The sequence below is a fragment of the Nanorana parkeri genome, unplaced genomic scaffold, assembly GCF_000935625.1.
Source record: "Nanorana parkeri isolate BGI_ZX_2015 unplaced genomic scaffold, ASM93562v1 scaffold265, whole genome shotgun sequence".
NCBI lineage: Eukaryota > Metazoa > Chordata > Amphibia > Anura > Dicroglossidae > Nanorana > Nanorana parkeri.
Window position 1 is genome coordinate 1362735 of NW_017306533.1, and position 25922 is coordinate 1388656.

General features: G+C 39.3%; 1 protein-coding gene across 1 annotated transcript in view; it reads right to left on the reverse strand.

The window, feature by feature from the left end:
• Positions 1 to 12976: 12976 nt before the first annotated feature.
• LOC108787500 overlaps positions 12977 to 25922 on the reverse strand; it is a 176851-nt gene continuing 163905 nt past the window's right edge. The window contains exons 48-57 of the mRNA XM_018557073.1: positions 25758 to 25864; positions 25425 to 25494; positions 24462 to 24554; positions 24286 to 24381; positions 23309 to 23545; positions 18364 to 18418; positions 15701 to 15846; positions 15406 to 15477; positions 14561 to 14663; positions 12977 to 13161 (exon numbers count right to left, since the gene is read on the reverse strand). Of these exons, the coding sequence (XP_018412575.1) occupies positions 12977 to 13161; positions 14561 to 14663; positions 15406 to 15477; positions 15701 to 15846; positions 18364 to 18418; positions 23309 to 23545; positions 24286 to 24381; positions 24462 to 24554; positions 25425 to 25494; positions 25758 to 25864 (1164 nt within the window). The remainder of the gene's footprint in view (positions 13162 to 14560; positions 14664 to 15405; positions 15478 to 15700; positions 15847 to 18363; positions 18419 to 23308; positions 23546 to 24285; positions 24382 to 24461; positions 24555 to 25424; positions 25495 to 25757; positions 25865 to 25922) is intronic.

The window sequence follows — 25922 nt, forward strand, 5'->3', positions numbered from 1 at the left end:
TATATATATATATAATATACATTGCAATAGCTTGGTGCTAGAGACAACATTCAATATAGAAAAGCAAAAACAGAAAATTCTACATATGTATTTGAGGTTATTTCCTAAAGCCTGGATATTATCACAATAAAACTTCTAAAACTGCTCTGAATGATTAAGATAGAGACTTGCACTTATTTTGAAAACAGGCACAGGGAGAAACTGAAGAATAAATGTAGCACACTACTTTTGGGAAATTACTTGATCTAAGATCTAATAATCTCCCATGATGCTCAGCTGGCTGACATGATGTGGGTGTAAATACTCAAAATCTGCACTACTATCTTAACACTGAGTTGTCATATATAAAGAAAGATCAAACAGGAATATAGGGCTGATTTATAAAGAATGAAACACATACAATTCAGAATGTACAAGTCATTCTGAATTGAGAAAGCTAGTCAAATGACCAGCAAAGCGTCTTCAAGAAAAATACAGCAAGTCCAGTTGCCTTGATTTATTTTTTTACAGCTATACAATGACCTGGATGATTGACAACCTTCACAGACATAGATATTAGATTGGCAGCTGTGGACAAGAGTTAATTGTTTTCCCATTTTCTTTGTTCCATGTTTGACCTCTATAGTGGAAAGTTACTAAATCTGGAGCAGTTGTGCATAGTACCCAATCAGCTTCTATTTTCAGTTTGTTCAGTTAAACTTTGAAAATGAAAGCTATAAGCTGATTGCCATGCATAGCTGCTTCAGATTCTGTTTGCTCCAGGCTTAGTAAATTCCCCTTAAAGTCTCTTTGTCTCTTTCTGTGCCAAATGAAGAAAAAAAGTGTTTAGCTGTAACAAATATTATAAAACAGTTAAATAATGGGTTTAATGTTATAAACATTGTCTTGCAAGTATGGATACTATGGCCAGTTCTGGAAAGCGGTGCATTTTTAAGAAATAGTGCAGGCACTTGTTGTGATGCAATAATGCACACTTTTAAACCGACAGGAATAAATGGTAAAAAGGAAAACCCCCCTAAATATACAATTTTGCACTTTACAAATGCAACTCTGTTTCCTTCCAAGTATTAAGTAGTAAAGTTGTTCTTTAGACTCCTTGCCAGGTCACCATGACACCAGATGTATGGTATCAATGCCTCACTGGCTTTTTTTTAACAATCCTCCTTGGTTTAAACAGCAATAAATTACAGTATGTAATGAACAATAATTTGAAATATTTTCTCCCACTAGTGAAGGGTCATTAGAATCCTTTACCATTTCCCTTCAGCACCTTATGGGTTAATATTCTTCTGAACCTGTGCCCCCCAAGTGCAGTAGATGCTATTTGGGTTAGAACCCGGCACTTTAATTTCTAGTCTACCATTAGCCCCAACAGGATGAAGTTTAACTTTAGTGCTTTATTTGAATTAATGTAGATTAAAAATGTGTTCTTACAACATGCAAGAATACAGTATTACTGGCTATGAGTCCTGTGCTGAGTAACCGAGCTGCAAAATGACCAGAACATTAAATCTTGTGATGACAATGAACTAGTGCCCCAACATCCTTTATGCCATAAGTAAGTTATGCCACTGAAGTCATGCTTTGGATCTGCTCAGAATGACCTCTTGTAAGGGACGTATCACCTTTCTCTCAAACACAGACTGCTGAAAGTCATAGTTGTAGTAGTGAACGTTGTGGTTAGAGTGGTCGTGCATGCATAACAAGGCACAGAAAGAGAGCACCAGAGAGCAGTCCCTCCTGGTAGTATTCAAAAACAAATTACTATACTAAGAAGCAGGGCTGTCCCTAAAATGAGGCAGCCTGTTGCAGCTGCCTCAGGCAGCATTTTATTGGGTCTCGTGGGGGGGTAAAGCCAGGCACAGTGCATCCCATGGTTGCAAAGAGCTCCTAGCAACTGGTGACACTCTGCCCAGTGTCCCACCCAGTTACTGACGTCACTAGTAGCCAGGAGCTTAGTGGGACAGTCTGGTTGTTCTCCGGCCCAGCTTCTGACAACCAGTGATATAATTGAGCTGGGCGGGCGGAAAACAGGAATCACCAGCACTCGGTAATATCATTCAACATGTCCATTTATTTGGACAAATCGTCACAATGAAAAAAGCCATCCATGGTCATCACTGCGAGCACCACTGTTGCATAGGCTGGGAGCGCTGTGGGCAGTGCGGAGGCGAAAGTGAACACAATCCCAATCGTACTCAGATCCCGGACTCCCCCACTGCTACCGCAATCCGGTGTTCTCCACTAAAGCAGCTGGGAGATGAGTAACACTGTGTCACTGTATCCCCTGCTCCTCTCTGCACCTGTATGCTCCACCCTGCCGGTGTCCCCTCACCAATAAATATGCCCCCTTTTTTTGGGGGGTGTCGTCCTTGAGTTCCACTGTAGCAATGATGTATGTAGGAAGATATATATTTTACTGATGTAAACTAAGTATAAATTACATATATTATAGAAAGAAGTCATATAGTTACAATATTACATGTTCTAAGGTTTATCTTTTCACCAACAAAAGCAGACAACTCCTAAATCACCCTATCTTCAGGAAACAGATAGATCAATTAAATATGAGGCGCATTCAACAAGTTATTATCAAACTCATATATACATAAAGAACATGTTTTATAAAACTGCCTACTACATTTCTTTATAGATAGGATACAATATGTATATGAGGCAAGCTTGTCTCAGTTTATAAACCTTCATTGTACATCATTATTTGTTTAAATATGTTTTCAGTATCTGGTTTTAATATGAAACATATATGTATACATATATATATATATTTTGCAAGTTAAGAACACGTTTAGTACCATACATGTGCTGTAGTGTTTTATTAATTGCTGAAATTCACAATTAATGGAGTATTGGCATCATTTAATCATAGAGCCAAAACAAGTAACAGCCTCAAGCAGAAGCATCACCTTTCCATGATAATATGCTTCTGTACATTGTGTATAGTGCCTATGCTAAAATCTGGAGTGCCTGTACTAAATCCAGGTTTTCATTAAACAATACAAAAGGTCCATTGCACACTTTCAATCTAGCCCACAAAAAAAGCTTAATTCATCTATTTTAGCTAACAGGTTTTTGTTGCATACGTTTGCAAATACAAGTTGAAGCCAAACTGCCTCGTCCAGGCACCTCTGGTGAATGTGGTTCCCAACTCTAAACTATCTGATTTCCCAACATATATAGCAATGCACAAACAGAGAGCAGGCTCACCTAGAGACTTTAACCTGAGTAGTGGGAAACAGATTCATTTTGTATTGTGTGCATTGCTCTGCTCATGTGCACCTTTCCCTTTTTTTGCTACTCTCAGACAGATCAGAGCATAGTGTGCAGCACAAAATGTATGCAATGGTTGCAGTATGCAACAAAATAGTGGCATTAGTTGAGGCACACTGCAGCAATTTGAAGAGTTTATTCGCAGTGCACCTATTGTCACAAAAGTAAAATATGGGGCTATTATCCTTTATATGGGGAATTATCCTATATCTGTTAGTGATTTTTATTGAAGACACATCTAAATTTAATTGTGTATATCAGTTTTAACCCACACACAGTCCTTACAGTATATTTCAAGAAATTATCACATCTTTTGAATCAGTTGTTTTTTCAGTTCAGACTGGGAATGAAGGCAGCTTCTTGTTCCTGTCTCTGGTCATGTGATATGTCAGAGGAAGAAGGGCAATCTGCACTCACTCTTCAGCAAGCGCCCATTCTGAGAAAAAGATCCGTTCTCAGTGGGTGTCCCCTCTCCCTGCTCTCCTCTGGCCACAGTAGTCTTCTATTACAGGGAAGAGAGCTGCCCCCCCGTCATACCCCTAGATCTTAAGGCCTCTATTTCCGAGCCTGCCCCTAAGCACAATTTGATATTGTATTTACAACCAAAAAAGTAACATGTTGAAATCATTATGGCTTTTTTTTCAATAAAAAGTTACACATTTGTTTTCAATGAATTAAACCTCTTGTCTACAGTACCCAGAATTTCCAGCCTATACATGTTTGCATATGAAGATCTGAAGAATTAGTGCCTCTTACTGATTTTAGTTTTCCTCTATACCTACTATCCCCAGCATCAGTATTTGAAGAGAACTCACTCTATCGCTTGGTTATTTTGCATTGGGACCCAAATTGACCAAGTCCTTCGGTCAGTGTGCAGCCAGCTCCCTTGCCCCTGAGTCATTGTGAAGCATGTCTCCACTACTTCCTGTAGTGTGCAGCAAAATACTCCCCTATCCCTCAGGCTAGTACCTACCAAGCTTCTCCAATTCTTCTCCAAGTCAGAGTGTAGAAGGACATTTCATTATGTCTTGCTTCTAAGTCATTTTTTAGCACAATTACCTTACATTTTACCTTTGTTATGCAACAGAAAATTCCTAGCCTTCCATTTAGTATACAGGTAGACCCTTTTTCCTCTGCCCCTCAGTCATTGTGTAGTAGAACAGTTTGCAGAACCCTTACTTTGTTTTACCCTCCTCACAATAAATATCCTTCCCCTGATTGGCTTATGCTGTGTGTGTAGCCTTTGGTCTGTGTTTTCCAACTGAGGTTTCTGGTCTGTTTGAAAAATATGGTCACCAACTTAAAGGCACCTTTGCATTTATGCAAATCTCTGCATCTCAAACCGGCATCACAAAAGAGTCCTTGGGTTTTCATGTTTCTGCATGAGTTCAACCAATTCTTCCATAAGGGTTCTGCACTGGAAACACTAATATTCCCCACATGCTATTCTGTCTGTTTGCCTAATTATAGGTACGGGCAACCACCTAAATGTGGCCCAACATGAAACGCTCCTTTGTTATGAACTATTATGTATGTTATGAAATAGAGAGACTTATCACATACAATATTATAAAAAGGAATTAGAATGGTATTTATGTGTTTTCTGAGTATGTCATGTCACACATCAGCTGTCAAAGTACAAATATCAAGATACAAAGCACACATCATGATACCGTATCTAAATAATATATGAGACAACTCTGGCTTTTGACTGGAACTGTAATCATTTGAACCTTTATGAACCTTTTTATCAGGATTTACCAGCAACCATTGGGCCAGTATTCATTAACGATTTATCAGATAGCAGATAATGCCATCATTATACTATGTCATGCTGCTAATCCTAATACTAATAATCATAAAGAAGGTTCTGTGCTGCCTAGCAACATGATGGCTTTTTAGAAGTTCTTCAACAACCAGTCAAATGGTTGAATGACTGAAAAGTTACATTGCTTTACTAAAAAAAATCAAAACATTCACACATTTGTATATGTATTCTTAAATGTTTAAATTGAAAGTTTAATAATTACTGTACATAGAAAAAATACACTAAAATTAAATTTAGTACAGAGAAACAGAATATTATACCCAATTTTTGGTAAAATATAAAAGATGGGGTCACGTCGGGTAAATAGATACCAAACATGTCAAGCCTAAAAACCCACGAAGCCGTAAAAAACTACAATACTCCAAATTTCCCATAGGGGACACTTTAAAAGCTTTTATCATTAATCAGTTTAGTTCTAACAGTGATTACTGGCCTTATAATTATTGCTCTCACTCCCACGTTCGCAGCGATAAGTAGCACAATTTTCATTTTTTGCATGTAGGCGCAACGACGCGTGTTTGCGTATGTACCTGCGTGCAAGTGCATGGCAGGGGACTTTAAAAATGTTTTTTTTTCCTTTTTTTATACGTGACTCTAGTTAATTAATTATTTTTACACTAACTATATTGCTATTACATAGGGGGCTAAAAATCCCCCTATGTAGTAGCAGATAGGATGCAGAGAAAGAGCCAGAGAATGTGCACAATGACACTGTAAGTGATGTAACACACATCACTTCCGGTTCTAATGATCAGAGGTGAGATCAGCGGTTGGAAGCCTGCTGATTTCTCTCCGATCATTACAGGGAAACCCGCCGTGCCTGCACGGTGGACAGTGGAGCCCGGAGAAGCCAGTGGCGGCAGAGTGGGGTGGGGCAGATCGGTACAAACAATCCAGCGCGTGTACAGCCGCCAGTTCACATTGACAGCCATCGCCGGCTGTTTAATATTACATTACTAGAACATGGCTGCAGTAAATGTACGGCTACCCATAGCAAGTGGTTAAATGTTCGCCTTACTCTTACAATGATCATGTTTCCAAACAGTTGGCTCCAATTTTCTCAGTTTGGTTTCCCTGAACTTCCCATCAAGTACAATATCACAAGGGACAGCACAGTCTCCTGCAGCTGTCCATTTAGTTGGAGAAGGGAGGAAGGAGGAGTGGAGAGCAGGGAGAAAGCTAGCGGCTTGCCTTGCTATGCCTGTGTGTTTGTGGAGAAACACACAGCTTAATAGCCCAATGAGCCACCCTAAAACAGGATATCAGAGCAGGGTTCAGGGGACAAGCTGATTCTGCATAAAAATGAAACTCTTAAAGCGCAGCATCCATTGTACGTGATTAAATCAGAATTTGAAAAAGGTTTAAAACATGTTTTCTTTCATATCACTTTAAGCTCGAAGCCTCGAAGCCTCGACATTCACAGATGTAGAACCTTTTAATAAAAAAAATATATATATATTTTTATTAGGTTTTGCATAATAAAAACAGAAAACAGTACAAAACAGTACAATAACAATCAAACAACACCTGAGTCGACAGCACTCAGGGGCGCTCACATAACAGTTACCAACCCCAAGCAGAAGGTACCAACCCCTACCCCACCCCAACTACTATAAGAGCTGCACATTCCTGCATAGAATACAGAAATGTGAAAACAACATCTCTCAGAGCATACATTCAAGGGGCAATTAAGATATTCAATTAAGGACCTAAATGTCTTTCACAATCCGCAGATAAGTAGAGTATGAAAATCAGGATGTTTATATTACCATTATAGGTGGAAAACAGACAATATTAATACATTAATACCTCAATAGCCCATCTCCCCCTCCCTCCCTCCCTCCCTCCCTCCCAAGAAGTTATAAGAAAAGGCTGAAGCCCTAACTAATGGTAGGAGAGAAAGCGTCCAACCATCTTCCCCAAACTTTGTAAAATTTTGTGAGCATGCTCTATGCATATAGGCTGCCTTATACATGGGAATTGATGATTCCACCAGCCCCCTCCAACATTCCAAGGTCGGTGCAGCCTGCTTCTTCCGATGAAGTACAATCAATTTCCTGGCATAAAACAGCAGAACCCCTAACAAGCATTTCGGACTGGGCTAGTGTAATGAGCGGTGTGCCTCAAGGATCTGTGCTGGGTCTGATACTGTTCAACCTATTCATTAATGACATCGGGGAGGGAATAAATAGCCATGTTTCCGTGTTTGCAGCCGATACAAAAATAGGGAGGGTACTAGAAACGGATCGTGACAATATAACATTGCAGGAGGACCTGGATAAAATAGGGGAGTGGGAAATACTATGGCAGATGAGGTTTAATGTCGATAAATGCAAAGTAATGCACTTTGGACATAAAAATAAACAAATAGGCTATACAATCATGGGTATGCCGCTAGGGAAGTCAGAAATAGAAAAAGATGTGGGGGTCATTGTAGACCACAAACTGAATGGTAGCTTGCAGTGCCAAGCTGTGGTAAACAAAGCTAGCAGGGTCTTGTCCTGTATTAAAAATGGGATGTATTGCAGGGACAAGTCTATAATTTTGCCTCTATATAGATCGTTGGTTCGGCCACATCTGGAGTACGCGGTCCAGTTTTGGTCGCCGGTACTGAGAAAGGATGTCCTTGAACTGGAGAGAGTCCAGCGGAGGGCAACAAAACTAATTAGTAGACATGTGCGATGCGTTTCGTTCCGAATCGAAATTCGGACGAATTTTTGGGAATTCGGACATTGGGATGTATCCGAATTCCGAATTACAGATATAACGAATGCAAACGAATCCGAATTTCCGTTTCCGAAATTCGGTAGCGGTAGTTCGTTCGAACGTTCGTTTGGTTTTCGTTTCTTATTCGTTTCGTTCGTTGAAGGAAACATTTCCCCCCTCAAATGTCACTTTGCTGCAAATGAACGAACGAATGAACGAAACGAATAAAAAAACAAAACGAACGAACTACCGCTAACTAATTTCGTCCGAATCCGAATTGACTTTCACACCCAAATCCCGAAAAACGAAATAACACAAATCCGAATTTAAAACGAAACGAAACTAAACAAATTTTTTGGCAGTGCACATGTCTACTAATTAGGGGAATGGAGGACCAGAGCTACGAGACACGGCTTCTCACCTTAAACATGTTTACGCTGGAATTAAGGAGATTAAGGGGGGATATGATTTTCATGTACAAGATGTTCAATGGTGACAGCAACATTGGCAACAAACTGTTTGAGATTAACTCCATTACAAAGACTAGAGGCCACCACCTAAAGTTGGTGCAGAAAAAATTCCAGCACAATGGGCGAAGAGGGTTCTTTACAGTAAGAGCGGTTAAGGTCTGGAACTCACTGCCATCGGCAGTGATTTCAGCCAAGAGTGTAGATTTGTTCAAGAAACATTTGGACAATTTCTTGAGGGACCGTAATATCCAGGGATACCAGTATCCCTAAGAATGAGATGATGCGTGGACCTATATGGGTTGGACTTGATGGACGTATGTCTTTATTCAACCCCAAATACTATGTAACTATGTAACTATGTAACTATGTAACTATGTGTTGAAGCAGCTCGCTCAGTTAGTCCCAACATACAGAGTCCCAACTCCGGTGTTATCTCCAGCATGAGGGACCGAGTAATAAAACCTGTGATCTGAATCCAATATTGTTGAATAGCAGGGCAATCCCAGAACACATGTCGGAAGCCAGCTGGAGAACTAGAACATCTCCAGCAAGCTACCGAACACGTGCCCTACATTTGAGCCATCTTCGCCGGTATGTAATACACCCTGTGTAATAATTTGTACTAATCTATCCCTAGTTGAGATTAAATGTGTGAAGGGATAATCCCAGGCATCTTTCCAGTCTTCCTCCTCCAAATCTGGTATATCTCTGAACCACTGGGCCCTGCAACCACTCAGACAGCTATGTGTATCAGGAAATAGCATACTATATACCGTAGACAACGGCTTATGCAGCCCCCGTCCTCTCAGCAAACATTCCAGAGATGATGTTCGGAAGGCCCTTGGATTACTCAAAAACTGCGCTCAAAGGCATGGCAGATCTGCAGATATCTGAATATGAAGTACCCAGGCAAACCAAATTTTAACTGTATGTCTTCAAAACTCATGATATTTCCATCCTTCAATAAGTCATCTAACTTTTCGACACCCCTTGAGGCCCATGTTTGACAGTCCTGCATGTCATAGAAATGAGCAAGGTACGTGTTCCTCCACAATGGGGTGTGTGGCGAATATTCCGGTCGTTCACTGGACAATAATACATACACCTGCTTCCAGTAGCCAGCATTGACCGTGTTAGATTATAAGGAGCCTTGCAACCAGATGTAGAACCTTTAAGATCACTACAGAGCGAATTTATGCTAAGCCCATGCATGTCAAAGGTACAGCTGGTCCCTTGAACACTGGTTTAGAGATCCTCTTTTCTCAAGCAGAACACACAAACACAGACACAGCAAACCAAGCTACTTCCCTGCCCCTGGCCCCCTCTCCTCCCTCCTTCAAGCTAGTAGATGAACAGTTGCTGGAGTCTGCTCTGTCCCTTGTAAACTTGTACTGGACAGGAAGTTCATAGAAGCTGAGCTAAGAGACTTGGAAGCAGCTGTTTAGAAACTTGGTGATTGTAAGTGTTTGGGCAAAAATGTAAAGCAATGTTTTGCTGGGCAATGTATATTTGTTTGATCTGGATTCATTCTTGGATAAAAGTTTGAGAATTTAATACTACTTAAGGTTCAAAATGTTTCCTATATTCTTGTCTTCTTTATATAATGTTTCAGCCTACCTGCATGTGAGGAAGTGTTTTTGTTTTCAGCTTTGTTAAATCTACCCCTAATACCTGTACATGTTTGGATGCACTTGTATATATTACAGCTCCTCATATGCTTTTGTGTTATGACAGGTGAGAATGTTAAATGGGCAGAAGAAGCCCCGTGATGTCATGATTTGTTCCTCCCACTTGTTTACATTCTGGCCAGAGCTGTCATTTTGTGGCGAATCTTCATCGGGTACGGACGGGTTGTCGTGTTGCGGGACATGTACCCCTTACTTATTCACAAAGGGAGGGTGGCATCTGGGTGTCCCTTAATCAAAGTGGTACACCTATGGGTAAGAGGCCCTTGCCCCATCGGCATGGAGACATCCTCCAAATGCTGAGGGCATGTGGCCTGGTAAGGCGCAGGGAGGGGGAGGGCGCTTTTCTGCCCTGCCGGGCCGGTGCTCGGGTCAAGGGTCTGGAAGGAATTTTGCAAGGACCCCACTTTTTTCCCAATTTTCAGGAAAAAATTCCCCACACAATTCCTACCAGACCTAAAAGGCCTGGTATGGCTTTTGGGGGGGCGGGGGCAAACACTTTTTTTATTTTTTATTTGGGGGGGGGGTCTCTCCTAACTTTCACTACCAGACCTAAAGGGTCTGGAATGAATCGGGAGGGGAACCTCATGCTTTTTTTTTTTCTTCTGCGGACTGTCATTTTTTTTTCCTTTTGTCTAATATCACTTTGCTGCACCAAAAATCCGTAACGAAAATTCGTACATAATACCGCTAACGAATTTGGTCCGAAATTTTCCTTATCGGCAATTCGGATTCATTTGCATACGTCATTTTTGTTATTCGGACATTCAGATATATCCGAGTGTCCGAATAACGAAAATTTGTCCGAATAACAAATCTTTCCGAAACAAATCGCACTTCATCTTAGGGGAGGAAAATACCTTTCCCTGAGATCGCATGAGATTACAGGTGAGATTTCCCAGCAATGCTCTGCTGATGTATTCTTCCCAAGTGGATAAACTTCTATTTGTAAGTAAATGAAAAACAAGTTTGTTTAACTAATGAATTCAAGATGAGTTTAAATTAGCATGCAGAGCTGTATACTGCTGTGATTTTTAGTGAAAGGGGGTAAAGGTCCACGTTAAAGCCTTGTAAGAACTCAATTCATAGTTGAAGCACTGCTAGGCTTTCATGTACATAAATATAAACGAAAGGCATTTATCATAGTAAAATAAAAGTACATGATGTATCTTTCTGACAAATATGAGTAAAAATGAATTTACTGTAAATTTGAAGAATACATTTCATTATGTTTATATGCCAGGTAGTTACATTTGTATGCTTAATTACTGTGCTGTAGTTTATTTGCGGTATGCATTGCTTATACGTTTGAAAGTTTTTTTCATTTTTTTTTATAGTATACTTCATATTTCATATATACACTTCATACTTTTCAATTTCATAGTAGCTTATTACACTACAGGCCCCTTAAAACATGACATCATACATTTACAATTTATTTTATATAAAACTTGAAGTGTCCATTTCTATAAATATATAGCAGAGCTCCACACTAGTGTAACATTTCTATTACAAATATAAATGTTACCCCATTTTGAACTGTTCATGGATCTATTCCATGTTTTAAAAAAAACTAATTTACAAATGAATATTATTTTTACAGTTTTAAATGTATACATATATTGTACCTAGAAAGTACAGGTGAAACTCGAATAATTAGAATATCAGGCAAAAGTAATGGCAGTAAGTGCTGCAAAAGAGGCCCAAACCAAGTACTGAGTACATATGCATGCTTGTACTTTTCAGAGGTCCGATATTGTTCTATGTACAATCCTTGTTTTATTGATTGCATGTAATAATCTACTTTTTTGAGGTTATGGATTTGGGGTTATTGGGGTTTTCATGAGCTGTAAGCTATAATCATCACAATTATGACAAATCACGGCTTGAATTATCTTGCTTTGCATGTAATAAGTCTCTCTCATATATTAGTTTCACCGCATAAGTTGCATTAGTGAAATAAATTAACTTTGCACGATATTCTAATTATTCGAGTTTCACCTGTATAGTAAACAATTGTTGGCTAGTGTAGTGGTGTTATTGTAATTCATAGAAGCCAATCAAATATCAGCATCTACCTTTCAGGTGTAGTCAAATAAAGAACTTGAAATTGACGTGTAAATGTCTAATATGTCTTAAAGTGCAAGCTAACATGAGTCTTAGCTAAGAGATACATCTTTATTCTGTTATGTTGTTTATACAATGACAATAATGTTCAGGCTTTCATTCTCTGTGATGAGAAGAAATTGTCCAGTTAGGGTAACCCTAACCTAGTTAAGGTTACTGCTGCAATTCCTTTGGCGAACAAAAACAGCATGCAAGTTTAAGGTTGTCCCCACCAGAGGGTGTTGCACCTTTCATCACAGTGGAGAATGGTGGATATCGTAGATGTAATGTAAATTTACAATGTAAAGCCTTGCTTTTAGACTGTTAAAGAGCTTGTACACTTAAGTATCAGCCCCTAGGCTTTTCTCAATTAGTGATTACATAAAAACGTTGTCAGCAAGACATCTGCAATTCGTACAGGCTTATCTGGATACATAAGGTCAATGTAGGCAATTACATAGTGCTGCACAGCACATAGCACATAGTGCTGCCGTTACAAGAAATTATTTACAGATAACTAAAATGATAAGTAAAGCTCATGTAGAGGCATTGCTTAAACATCATTGCTACTGCTGTAGTAGGATCTTATTGATTTGTTTTAGCCAACCTCAATCTTAACCTTAAAGTAACACTTTCCTAACTGAAATGAAGGGGCTGCCATTGCTGCCTTCCTTCTGAAAATACTAGTTGCCCTGCTGTTATGTTCACCCTTTGGCTTCAATAATTTGAGTCACAGCCCCAGAACAAGTTTGGATACCATTCAGAAGATGTTCTCATCAGCTAACTTGTTTTGGGTTTGTAACTTGAAGTTTTGAAAGTGGACCTGCTTATTATATCAGCAACAAGTATTACAAAAAAAAACTTTGTGGAAAAATGTAGAAAACTCACTTACCTTACCTCTGGCTGCCGCATTGCAGAGCGTTATTGCGCAATCCTTCTGCTAAGATCTTTGGACAGTTGAGGAACCCAAATTTCAAGAGCAGATGCTCCAGCAGAGTGCGGTAGCATCTTCTCATAAGATCTGGCATACTCAGCATTCCCAGGATATCACCAGAAGGATGGATAATGTCACCCTTGTCTAGTAGGTGTGGACAGGAGCTGGGTGAAAGGTAAGTATATTTTCTAATTTTTTCCCACAGTTTTTTAAGCTATCATGCAGTGATTTATGTAGTGGGGGTGAGGTCCAATATAATAAATGGACCCCATCATTTAGTGCAAGGTCCAAGCTTGAGGGTTAGGATGAGAGCCAGATAATTTGCAATTTCAGAAGGAGAAATCAGCAATGACACCCCCCAAGTTTCTCTTAGGAAAGGTGTGAGTTTGTAGAAGCCACTGTTCCATATAAAGGTATGCAGAAAGCTAAGCTCAAGACAGCCGTACCAAGGTTTCTGTATATGACTTTACCCATTTGACTGATATGCACAGCAGCGCTGAATGCACAATCAGCCTAAGTGTTATCTGTTCACATTTTATTAAGAGAGAATATCCCTATATTTTCAAACCCTAAAGTATCAGAGATATATAAGTGCATCTATTTAACAATACGATTGCTCCATGTAATGTTTCAGGACTTTTGTGCTAGGTGTTTCATCACAGCACTTATGTTTACATATCACAGCAATCATGTGTCAGTCTTGCTGAAATATATACTTTACTAAGCCTGTTGGTTTTCTTCCTGTAGCTAATTAACATGATTCAAATTTACAGGTGCTCATTGTTATACTTTATAGTATTACTATTATTATTATTATCATTATTATTATTATATTATACATTCAGGCTTTGAGATCCAAATATTGTTTATAATACAGGCAGCCTGCTTTCAGATAAAAGCTGTAGATGCCAAGATGCGCATATGCAATCAGCCATTTTTACAAATCATTCCTGTGGCAACTACTTTCTTAAATACTGCGGCCAGCTTGTGGGATGGATTCATGTGGTCACAGATAAGACCCAGTGGCTACCTGAAAATTGCAATAAAAGTAAATTATTACTTGCATGTAATAACAACGTCTACACATATATATATATATATACATGTTGAATTGTATGTGTAAATATAATCCTTAATTAAAAACATATATAACAATGTAAGGAACACAATAAAGTCTTAATTGATTAATTTGCGTCAAACCATTTGGGTACTTGGGGTCTACTGAAACTGTTTTTTTAGTAAGTTAGTGCATTAACATAATATTTCTTCTATGATATTTAATTGCTCTATCATCTACTATTTCTTTGTATGTTATCTTTTTATTATTTTGTAAAAGATTTTGAAAAAGTGGAAAGGTATATTGAACAACAGCACAGTTGGAATAGCATGTAACCTTGATCTGATGTGTAATATTAACTACTATGGACAGAAAAATAATAAAAATTAAATTTAAAAATATATACAGTGATATACAATGATTTAAACTAAACCTTTAAAAATTCTTAAACAGATATACTTTATCCTTTGTGTAAGCATAACGTACAAGGATCGTATTCGTTTTTCCTGGGTATGGCCAAGTTAAGGTTTCCATATATTTCAGGAAAAAATACCGCATACTTTCTTGCAAATATGTGTGAATGTTTGTCCTGTGCGAATATATGCACAAACGAACATAATAAAATAAATACAATAGTTACTTATTTCCTATGCTCTTTTAGCTTCATCCAGTGGCCATAATGCGATATTACAATCAGAATGTTTGAAGTAATTACACTTATAAAGGAAAAAAAAACCCCAAAGAACATTTGTTTGTGGATATATTGACAGGACGAATATTCACACATTTTTACAGGATGAATTGTTTATAAATGAAAACCCTAATCTAGCTGAAACTAAACAAAATACTAAATCCATCAAACACCTAATACTCAAGCTACGTAAAACAATGATTACCTAATTCTCAGATTAATAAAGCAATCTGAAGGGTAACTAATATTAGAAAATTGAAGCATGTATGTCTCTCTAGATTGGAGTCAGTAAACAAGAAGTTAGGGGTACATGTACAATAAATGTATCTATGGCATAACAGGTAGAGCTTAATTTGGAGAATGTGCTCATCACTTTGTACCTGTGCTGAGAGAATATGCAGGGTGTCATTTATGATTTTTCAATTTGATGTACTGGCCTGGGACATTTATTCAGATTTAGCAGTTCTAACTCCCTAACCTGTATGCTTCTTATGGGTCAGCAACTCTAAATATTGAAGCCAAAAACAGCTAGGCGACAGGTATTTATAGGTCTATGATGACAGTCTGCTTTGCTTCTCTCAGTACACATTTCCTTTAATACGTACATTACAGAAACAATCCTTTATAGATATGAACTTACAGAATATTCATTTATTTTGGTATTTTCACTCGGAGTTGTCATTGCATCAAATCTGGTCTCCTTTATCTCTTCCTAAAAAGGATAGAATTCGTTTTCGTAATATTGCATTTAACAGATACTTTAGTCTCATGCTCATGACTGCCTTCTAGCGCCTATGTACACAGAACAGTTATATATATCCTGATAAAAACGAAAACACAGGAAACAACATGGACATATCTAGTTTAGTGTTGAATCAAAATAGATTTAGGAGCAAACAAAGTGGTGTGAGAATTATATAATAATATTTTTTTACCTTCGGCTCCTTATAGTTAGATATGCTATACAGATTTTTCTTAACCAATATATGTAACACAGCGTCATGGACAGTTAGGAAAATCATGGAGGTAGTGATGTCATCATCAAAAAATCCACATCGTTCTAGTTTTTCTAAAACATTGCCTGGAAGAAGAATAAAATAATTATATTAAATATACCTTTTATAAGTTCTTACATCCAAGCTTCATAATATTCCTTAAAAAAGTATCTGTTAGCCAACTAAGTGTTGAGGTTTGAATCAAATACTGGCTTAGGTACAATATGCCCCAGTTACTTATAGCATATCTATGGCTGCATAAAAACCAAGAAAATGATACTGTTTAAAGATTACAATGCCTGCTATTACAAGACTGCTATTACAGCCTGTGTCTGACAAGAATGAGTATATCCCAACTTTTAGTTTTGACCATCCTAGATGGATTGGGAATATTCCCAAAGATCAAATGATCAGCATGTGGAGGAACTGTACATTGCAACAATAATATTTAGAACAGTGGTTTGGGTGATATTTTGAGATGAAGTGAGTAATGAAGGTTGGGGCAGAGTTGTAGATGGCTTTGTAGGTTATTGTTAGTATTTTACATTTTATACGTTGGACAAGTGGGAGCCAGTGGGGAGATTGGCAGAGGGGGGTGGCAGACACTGATCAGCTGATAAGATGGATGAGTCTGTCAGCAGCGTTCATGATAGAATGAAGGGGGGGATAGCCTCTTTAGTGGTAGGCCAACAAGGAAGGAGTTACAGTAGTCGAAGCGACATATTACAAGAGAGTGAATTAGAAGGTTTGCAGTGTCATTTGTTAAAAAGGGGCGTATTTTGGAAATGTTACAGAGGTTGAGCTGGCAAGATTTAGATAGTGATTGGATGTGGGGCTGAAAGGAAAGCTCAGAATCAAGAATTAGGACAGCGTTCAGTTCCAGAGCAGGTGGAAAAACTGCAGCATGATCTATTTTTTCTGCTCTGGAACTCACCAAAATGCATGCAAACGCATCAAAAACACATGCAAATGCCCTGGAACGCAATGGAAGCCAATTTTAGGCTAAAAAAATGGACCGGAACACGGCAAAAACGCGGCAAAGCACACTGCACTGCATATGCAAGAAATCATGCAGATCTGGTCTGGATTTGGTGTGAACAAGCTCTTCAGCCATTACATATGGAATGTATCACTATCTCACTGTTTGCTGTGTTGGTTTGGATCATTTGCGTTAGGTATCACAGTGACATCTCACGTCCAAAATTGGGCACAGCGCCTAGGAGTTAACGTGCATGTTCACTTTTGCAGCTAAATTGGAATAACATTTATTTTATTTTTGTTACATGTTTCTCATTCATATAGCATCACATATTCTTTGTTAAATTGCTGCTTGCACAATACATGCTGCGTTCTGCAATAAACATTGCTCTCTGTATTGGGGTTTGCTCTGGAATGCAAGAGGTGCTGGGCAGGTTAATATTAACACAATTAGAAATGTCCATACTATGCTGGCAGATCTTGTTATCAATTGTAAACTAGATTTAAACAAAGTCTGTCAAAACAAAGGGTTCAAAATCTAGAAGCACTGGAGGGAGTTGATCAAAACTGGAGCAGACAGAATCTGGAGCATAGTAAGCATAGTAACCAATCAGCTTCTATCTTCAGTTTGTTCAGTTAGGCTTTGAAAATGAAAGAAAGAAGCTGATTGGTTACTATGGACAACTGCTCCAGATTCTGTCTGCTCCAGATTCTGTCTGCTCCAGTTTTGATAAATTCCCTCCCTGTATTTTAAAGAGGGGAAGTTCAGTCTGTCCTTAGTCTTTCTATAGGGACAGCCAGGGTTTCCTGTCATGTGGAAAGTGAGAGAGAAGCTTGAAAAAGCTCCAGCTACACAGAAACATCTAAAATTAATATATATATTATATTTTGAAGTATGGTGTGTGAATAGGAACACATAACAAACATAAAGAGGGGTTTTCTTAAAATTGACTGCAAAAGTGGAAATACATTTTAAGTTAGGAAAACTATCAGGTCTATTCACAAAAGGGTGAAGAGTATGGAGGAGGCAGGAGAAGTGAACAATCTAGGCTAAAATAGCTGATTTGGAAACATTCTCCAATTGAGCTCACTTTCTAATTCAGCTATGTTGTCCTAAATTGTTCACTTCTCCTGGCTTCTCCAAACTCTTCATCCTTTTGTGAATAACCCTGTATGTTGTGAATAAGAAGGGAGAAGCATGGCTACTCTGCTTCAGAATAACAGCAAACATTTATGACCCTCACTGCATTAGCTTACGTATATTTGCAGCTTAAGGTAACATTATTTATTTACAGGTTGATATTTTTTCAGTGAAGTCTCCAGTCTGCATATGATCACTTGGTCATAGCTGACATGGTGATCACATGATCAGTAACCACTCTGTTTGGTTCCGAAAATGTCACTGTGACCCAAGCTGTTAATAACAGGCAGGATTGAGACCCAGCAGCAACACAATGCCACCTGCTAGCTCTCAAACAGGGATGTTTATAAATGTAACCCCTGCTAAGGGGCATTGTGTTAGGGGACATTTATTTAAATATTGAGTCTGGAAAGGAATTAATTTTATAATGTCATGTATCTTTAATGTACTCCCTCAAGTCAAATGTTAATTAGAATGTACTTACTGTCTATTCCAGCAATATAAAGATCAACGTCAACCTTGATAAACTCTTTCATGATCTAAAAAACAAAAAGTGGTTCAAGTTTAAAAAGAAAATGTTGTTACATATTCAGATAATTAAATATGGCTTCTTATATAGACTGTGTGCCAGTGTTTTTTCAGAAAGGTACATAAGGAGGGGGCAGACACATGAAAGGTAAAAGTTGGCTGGCTCTTTTATTGCCCAGTAGCTAATCATTACATTCAAAGTCCAGACTGTGGTTCTATATTGCTGATGGGAGCACAGGGCAGTCCCTTAAAGTATAAATGCATTGGTGGTGCAATGGTGGTGAAAATGTATTGAGCTTTGGTTTTGTTTCCATGAAAAAAGTTTAGTGTGTTAATTTTAATACCAAGCATCAGAGGACATTTATAGAGTAACGACAGTGTAACAAGCTGTTAGCTGAGCTGGACACAAACATCCATTCATTCAGCAACCTTGTGAGTGACATTAAAGCCCAAATGACATTAAAGTGATATTAAAGCCTAAATCCCCTCCAGAGCCAGCCTTAGGCCTTTACGCGGCCGGTGCGAGAAAGCTCTACAGCGCCCCTCAGTGACCACACCCCTCAGTAACCCCACCCCTCAGTGGCCACACCCATTTCCCCCCAATATCCGCACCATTTAAAGACTTCCATTTTGTTAAGCTCCAAAGAAACATATTAAAAAGTATGATAAAAATAAAACTTGTATTCAAAGGTATTAAACTTGTAAGCACATTATAAGTATTCTTATTAAATAAAAGAACTGTATGCAAACAAGTGGTAAACAATAAATGTCAAACTAAAATATAGTCTATAAAAATAAAGTGTCAGGATTTTATCTAGAACCATTTTTTCAAGTAAGTTCATCTAAAAAAGTAAAAATAAAAAACAGAACACAAAACCCAGACTACATGTTAAATTAATGAATTACTATTTGCCCGAATATACGATAAATGTATTCAGGCACATAATAATTTGTTTGAGAATGTGCGGCGGCCATGTTGGCCACCGGCGCATTCTGCAAATGCGTACCACCATCTTGGAGGCAAGAAGCATGATGTCACATAATGCCATGCATGGGTGGCGTCAGGTGACGTCACACGCCGATATAGGAGCCACCATCTTGGTGTATACTTAGATATACACCAAGATGGTGGCGCCCAACACGTGTGGTGTTATATGACGTCATGCGCCCTGCCTCCAGAACACGCCAATGACTGGATCCAAAATAGCATAAAATTTGTTCTGTTTGATGAAACGAATGAAACGTTTTTAGTTTTCGTTCATTTCATCTGAAATTAATTTTTAGTCTTTGCACATGTCTAATAATACCTGTGTGTGTGTGTGTGGGGGGAGGGGGGGGTATTCCCTTTTAAAATAGAAAATAAATGGAGGATACAAAGTCCTCAATTTCTTTTTCTGCAGCCTCTGTTCTAAATTAATGGGAAGCACTCAGTACAGAGGCTTCCCGTTCATTCAGAAACTGGTGATGGTAAAGTATTAACTATCACCAGTTTCTGAATGGGGAGGAGCCTCTATGGTGAGTGCTTCTCCCCATTCAGAAATTCATGATTGAACAGAAAGTGATGCAAATCACATCCTGTTCATTCATAACTGGGGACACATAGTACAATTTGTCCCCAGTTATTTACAAACATTGGAGTAATCAGACGATCACTCCAGTGTTTGTTCCGCACACACATCGGTAAATGTCACAGATATTTACCGATACTCCGCTTGGCCACGCACACAGACGCTGTCATCCTGAAACTGACAGTATGACAGTGGCTCCGCTTTTCTCACCGCTCGGCCATCCTGAAAGCTGCGGCTTATCTCCTCCTCACCGCTGGCCATCCAACATGACAGTGCTCCCTCCTGTGCCCCCCTGCAGGCTTCAGCACACAGTTTTTCCTCGGAACTGAGGACAGCACTGAAGTGGGCGGGGGGTGGGGTGCGGGCTGTGGAGGGAGCACTGTCATGTCAGATGGCCAGTGGCGAAGAGGAGAGTAGCCGACCATGCAGCCGCACAGCTCGAACACCCCAAAGGCCGGCCCTGATCCCCCTTCCCCAATGCTTAGGTAAGGACTTAAATGATGCCTCTTGATCCGATCTTCTTTCCAGTAGTTTTTAGGAGTCCCTCCAGCGCCGACTTTCTACTGAGCATGCGCCTTCCTCATGATCTTTTGCGGCCACCCGAGAATCTTCAGGCGGGAGCACGCAGCAGAGACATGTTCTAACCCTTTTGTTAACTTTTTTATATTTTTGCATATATCTACTGCCTGCTAGCAGTAGATATACGCAAAAAAAGTAGAGGCATTATTAATCCTTTAAGCTCCTGGACTTTGTCCAACATGGTATACACTTTTAAAATAGCAATACATGTTTGAGTTACCTTTGTCTTATATATTAACTTGTAAGCGGTAAACTACTACTGTTTTAAATGATAACTAAAGCCAAAACTTTGTCAATGTCCTCTTGTGACCCAAAATCAGCATATCCAGATACTGCCAGCTATATGCTGACAGTGCTGCAGCCGGGAAAGAACCCGACAATATTGTCAGGATCCACCCTGCTGCCTCACCAACAGCTGGCTCTGTCTTTCTAGAGACAGATCCAGCTGTGCCCACCCTCTCTTGTCTGTCCCTCCAATGAATGCTGGAGGAACAGAGGGGGCAGGAGGAAAAGCCCTGTGGGAGCCGTGGTTAATCGCTCTCTGCAGGGAGAAACCATGAGCTGAGAGATTATCAGTTCGGGATCACTCAGCTTTTGATCTATATAGCCGGCATGTGACACCCGCAGTGTGCCACATTGGCTCTTAGTATTGGAAAGCAGGGTTATCCCTACCTTTTTTGCTGCCTGAGGCGGCCAGAAGAAGGGGGCTGAGCTGTTAGCCGGGTGGGAGGCGGCAGGTGGCTGAGCAGGAGGCGGTGGGAGACAGTCAGGACCGGATTTACTCTCTCTGCTGCCCCAAGGCCAGGTTCCTCAATGCTCCCCCCTAACCGCCAACCCCCCCATTGGTGAATGGTAACAGGATAGCTGGGGTGGCAGGGTTAGTTTGACATTTTTTTCATTGTTTCTTTATTTTTTCTTTACTTTTTTATCACTTTTTAATTTTTAATTTTTTTCATATATCTTATTATTTTATTTGAACGAAAAGGGTTGTGTTACAGCGCTAAAGGTTAAATTAATTAAATAGGAACTATACTCGTGTAATCAGAGATATAATAGATTAATTAAATGAATTGAACACGTAAGACACCATCAAATGTTCAATAAAGATGTGTGAGAGGGCTGCGGGTTTACACAGCCTGAGGAGAAACCCTTAGGTGAAATAATGCAATAAACGTAAAAACTGTGAGATAACTGTAAATATCTGAATTAAATTGTGTCAAAAAGGAGCGCGAATAAAGGGAGATCTAATGGTCCTTGTAGGCGGGAAACACTGAGTTTGAATTGGAACGTGATCATGGACCTGATTGCCGCTAAACCATAAACTCGTTTACTCACCACATTCTGGTGAGTACCTATCTATAAGGGGGCTGCTGATCGAATTGAAAAGGATTACTGTTATTCATCTTGTGTTTTCTTTATTGACTTTTAGATATTATTCATTGACCTTTTTTTCTCCATTTTTTGTTTTCTCTTTTTGCAAGAGTACTGCCTACTGATTGATATAGATCGAAAAAATCCTTTTGTACTTATTTTCGTTTGTCACTGTATGGTTATCAGGATCTTGTCTCATGAACCACAGATTGTTTATCTAATTTAACAAATGTACCAATATTTTACTCTATTTGGTATTACTTCCACTTGTCACGATTTATCACTTATGTGCCACCATTAGATCTCCCGTTTATTCGCGCTCCTTTTTGACACAATTTAATTCAGATATTTAGTATCTTTTTTTTAACTTAACTTTATTGCTATCACACAGAAACTAACAAGTCCCTGTGTGATAGCATTTGAAGGTGACAGATTCTCTTTATTTAATCTGTCACCTCCAATACAGGAGTTCTAGCACAGCACTGGAACTCCTGTGACAGCTGAGAGAGGGAAAGACTGCTCTCCCCTCTCACTGTTTACATGGAGTGGCAGGGTTAGTTTTAACCCTGTCGCTCTCCGCTCTCCATCCTGAAGCAGCCAGTGTGGAGAGATACTTGGCGGCGAGGAGAGGACAGAGTCGGGAGGAGGGACCAGGAGGACAGAGCCAGCATGGAGAGAAATAGGTGCGGGGGGGTTGGCGGCGGGGGTAGGAGGTAGAAGTGGCTTCACTGTTCTACATTTAGCCATGCTTGTGCATGTCCTGGGAACTGCGTGTCCTGGGCGTCTGGAGATTTCAAACCGCTGCTGCCCCGCTGCTCCCTGCTGCCCATGAGGCCTAGCCTCGGTGGCCTTGTGGGGAATCTGGCACTGGAGGCAGTGGGAGGCTGAGCTCTCAGCAGAGGGTTGCTGTTAGTTGCTGGTGCTGCTGCCCTCCCCCCGCACCTGCCACCCCTACAATAAAATGCTACTTGAGGTTACCACCTCAGGCTGCCTCATTATAAGGATACCCCTGTTAGGAAGAGTATATTTTTTCTCTAAAATTCTTCAGGTTACACCATACCAGTGTACATTCGAGTTCACTCGAGTCCACGCTCTTGTCTATCTATGGATATTTAATAATCACTACTAGCTGATCTCACTTATACGCAGATATAAACCAGGCACCAGCATTGCTATCCTCTTCCTGCAGCCTCCTGTGATATGTGACATCAGCATTCCAGAAGGCTGCAGCAGGAGAATGAAAAGTTGGAGCCAAACAAAATTGTGCGGAAAAAAAGTACAATAAAACTAATTTAAAAAAGCTTTGCCTTTAATAAAAGGGAAAGGGGGTTTACAATGCTCTCTTTTTTGAGTTAAGGTCTGTTTCCTTGAAATATTACTTACCGCTTTTAGACCTTTCATTCCAGACATGTCTAAGAAGGACACCGCTCCAAAATCAATGATTAAACTATGAAGATCAATTCTGGGAACCTTGATATTATTTGGCAGATCTGCATTCCAGTCGATGACAATGGGCAGGTCAGCAGTGTTAATAGGTTTGTCCAACTCTTCAATGCTGTTATTGTCTATTTCTTCATAATCAGACTCATTGGGGTCATATGATGTACATATCACACCCTTCTGCAATAGAAATTGGTTGAACATTAACTGAAAAATTGGCATCACCCCATGGGGCTGAAACAAAACAGCAGTGTTATCAGGCAGAGCAGGCACATTTGAATCAGAGCAAAAAAGGGAAGTGGAATGGAAAACTTGAGGCTAATTTAAAGCTGAACTATATCCTTACCCTCAGTGTTGCACAGTTGTACTAGGCTCCTCTCCTCTATTGAAATTGCTTACTCTGATTTTGCTACATGCTGTTTGCTTTTCACAATGTGCATTACAAGCTGCAGCAAATCAGAATGAGCCCCCCTTCCTGGAGGACACTTTCCTTTCTCCCCAGCCTTACCCACTTCATTCATTGGATTTCACTTCTTTCAATCCTGGATACTCTGCATTACATGTGGGTATTATCAAGGGTGGCCTGCATGCAACTATAGCATACATAGGAATCCCCATTCCTCCACACTGACATTTATCCATCAAGGCGTTCTCCTCCTAAGAGCAGTCCACTGGTTTACATCAGGGCTGGTGGCCTTGAGAGGTGGCAAGATGCTGCCATGTTTCCAGGAAGCTATGTACAGTACCTTTACAGTCCCTCCTATTTGCTATGATTTGCTTCCATAGCACAGAAAAGCACAGAGACCCAGGGATTACATCACTGTGTCTAGAATAAGGTATGTAGTAAAAATGGGAAGGTTTTATTCATGTTTTCTGGATGCCTTTACACTGTGTATATTGAACAAACATTTGCTACTTACTGGTGTAAAATGAAGTTCCCCTTTACTCATCAGCTTCATTATTTTTCTTAGAGCCTTATTGCGCTTGCGTAACACTCTCAATGGGCTAAACCCTGCCTATAATACATAAAAAGCAGTCATATTTAATGTATTCAAATAAATATAAAACATGGATTTATGCATGATGTCTGACTTACAGCAGCAACAAGTTTATCTTTAAAAAAGTCAATATTGGCAAAAAATATTGGTGATGGACATCTGAAGATCTTGATTCCTTGAGGTTCATATATCTGTAGAACACAAATAAACATCAGTGTATTAGACGTCCATAAATAGAGAAAAAGGGTGTAATAAAAGGACAGTAAGGATAATGTGTTCATGAAATGGTCAGTTATAGTTAGATCAGGTTCTACAAAAGGTTCTTATGGTCATGCTGAATCATGCTTATGGGCAACTTTACTATTAACCACTTCAGGATTGGCGCGCTACACCCCATTCATTACCCGGCCATTTTTGAGTTTTTAGTACTGAGATAGTTTGGCTGAGAATTGGCTGTCACACAACACTGTATCCAAATGAATTATATGTGAATTATATGTAATTTTTTTGAGACAGACAGCTTTCTTTTGGTGGTACTAAAAACGGCTGTTTTTAAAATTTGTTTTTGCCATATAATAGAAAAAAGGACAGTAGAACCCCCCCCAAAAATTTAAAAAAAAAATCCCTTTTACGAAAGTAGACACCCCAAGGTGATTCAATTTTTTGTCAGAATTATTTGGAAATGAAGAAACATGCCATTAGGTGGGCTTGGCAATGTAAACATTGTCATGCGACTGCAATGATGAGCAGTCACAGGGATCACAAGGCACAGAGCCTGTCTGATCGGGTCTCTGTCTGTAGGCAATGCTCTCTGCTGTCTAATAACAATTGGTCCAGTGACTTGTGCACGCATTCTAGATCATATATTCTCTGGCTATCATTCATTAGAGACTATGGAGTCTATTGTTTTCAATGATGCAGACCCTTTCTGCTATCTTGCAGTAATACAAGAGGGCAGCAAGGCATCACCAGAAAGCAGAGACTGCATATGTAATGAGAAAAAATGACCACCCATATTTACCTAGATAATCACAAGATATACCCCGCAAGTACACACTTACATTTGTATAGTCTTTTCTGTTTCTGTAAATGTCTGTTCCAATAACGTTTGCAACCTGTGAGCATTTTGGACTGCAAAAAAATAAAAACATGCTGCACATATCTGACCATATATATCCAAAAAATACAGCTACTGAGTCATACTAAAATGTAGATCAGGTATTGTCCAAACAAACAATAGTAAAACTTCTAGAACAAGCTGCAATTGCTAATACGTGGCTTTTTTATTTTAGATTTTGTACTAGAGATGATTGTTATTAATAATATAAATGTAACATTGAATTTTTTGTACTTGTATTCTGAATAGTGTAGGCTAAACACAAAACTCTACTTACAATTGTGCACGAAATACCACAGTTAGCAACTCAAATCCAACTCCTGCTGCCAGTCCAAAGTCAAGCCCAAGTAGAACAGCAGAAATAAAGGTCACCAAACACACCAACTGTTAATGAATGAAAAATTAGCTGTAAGTCATGTCATATATATATAAATATATATAT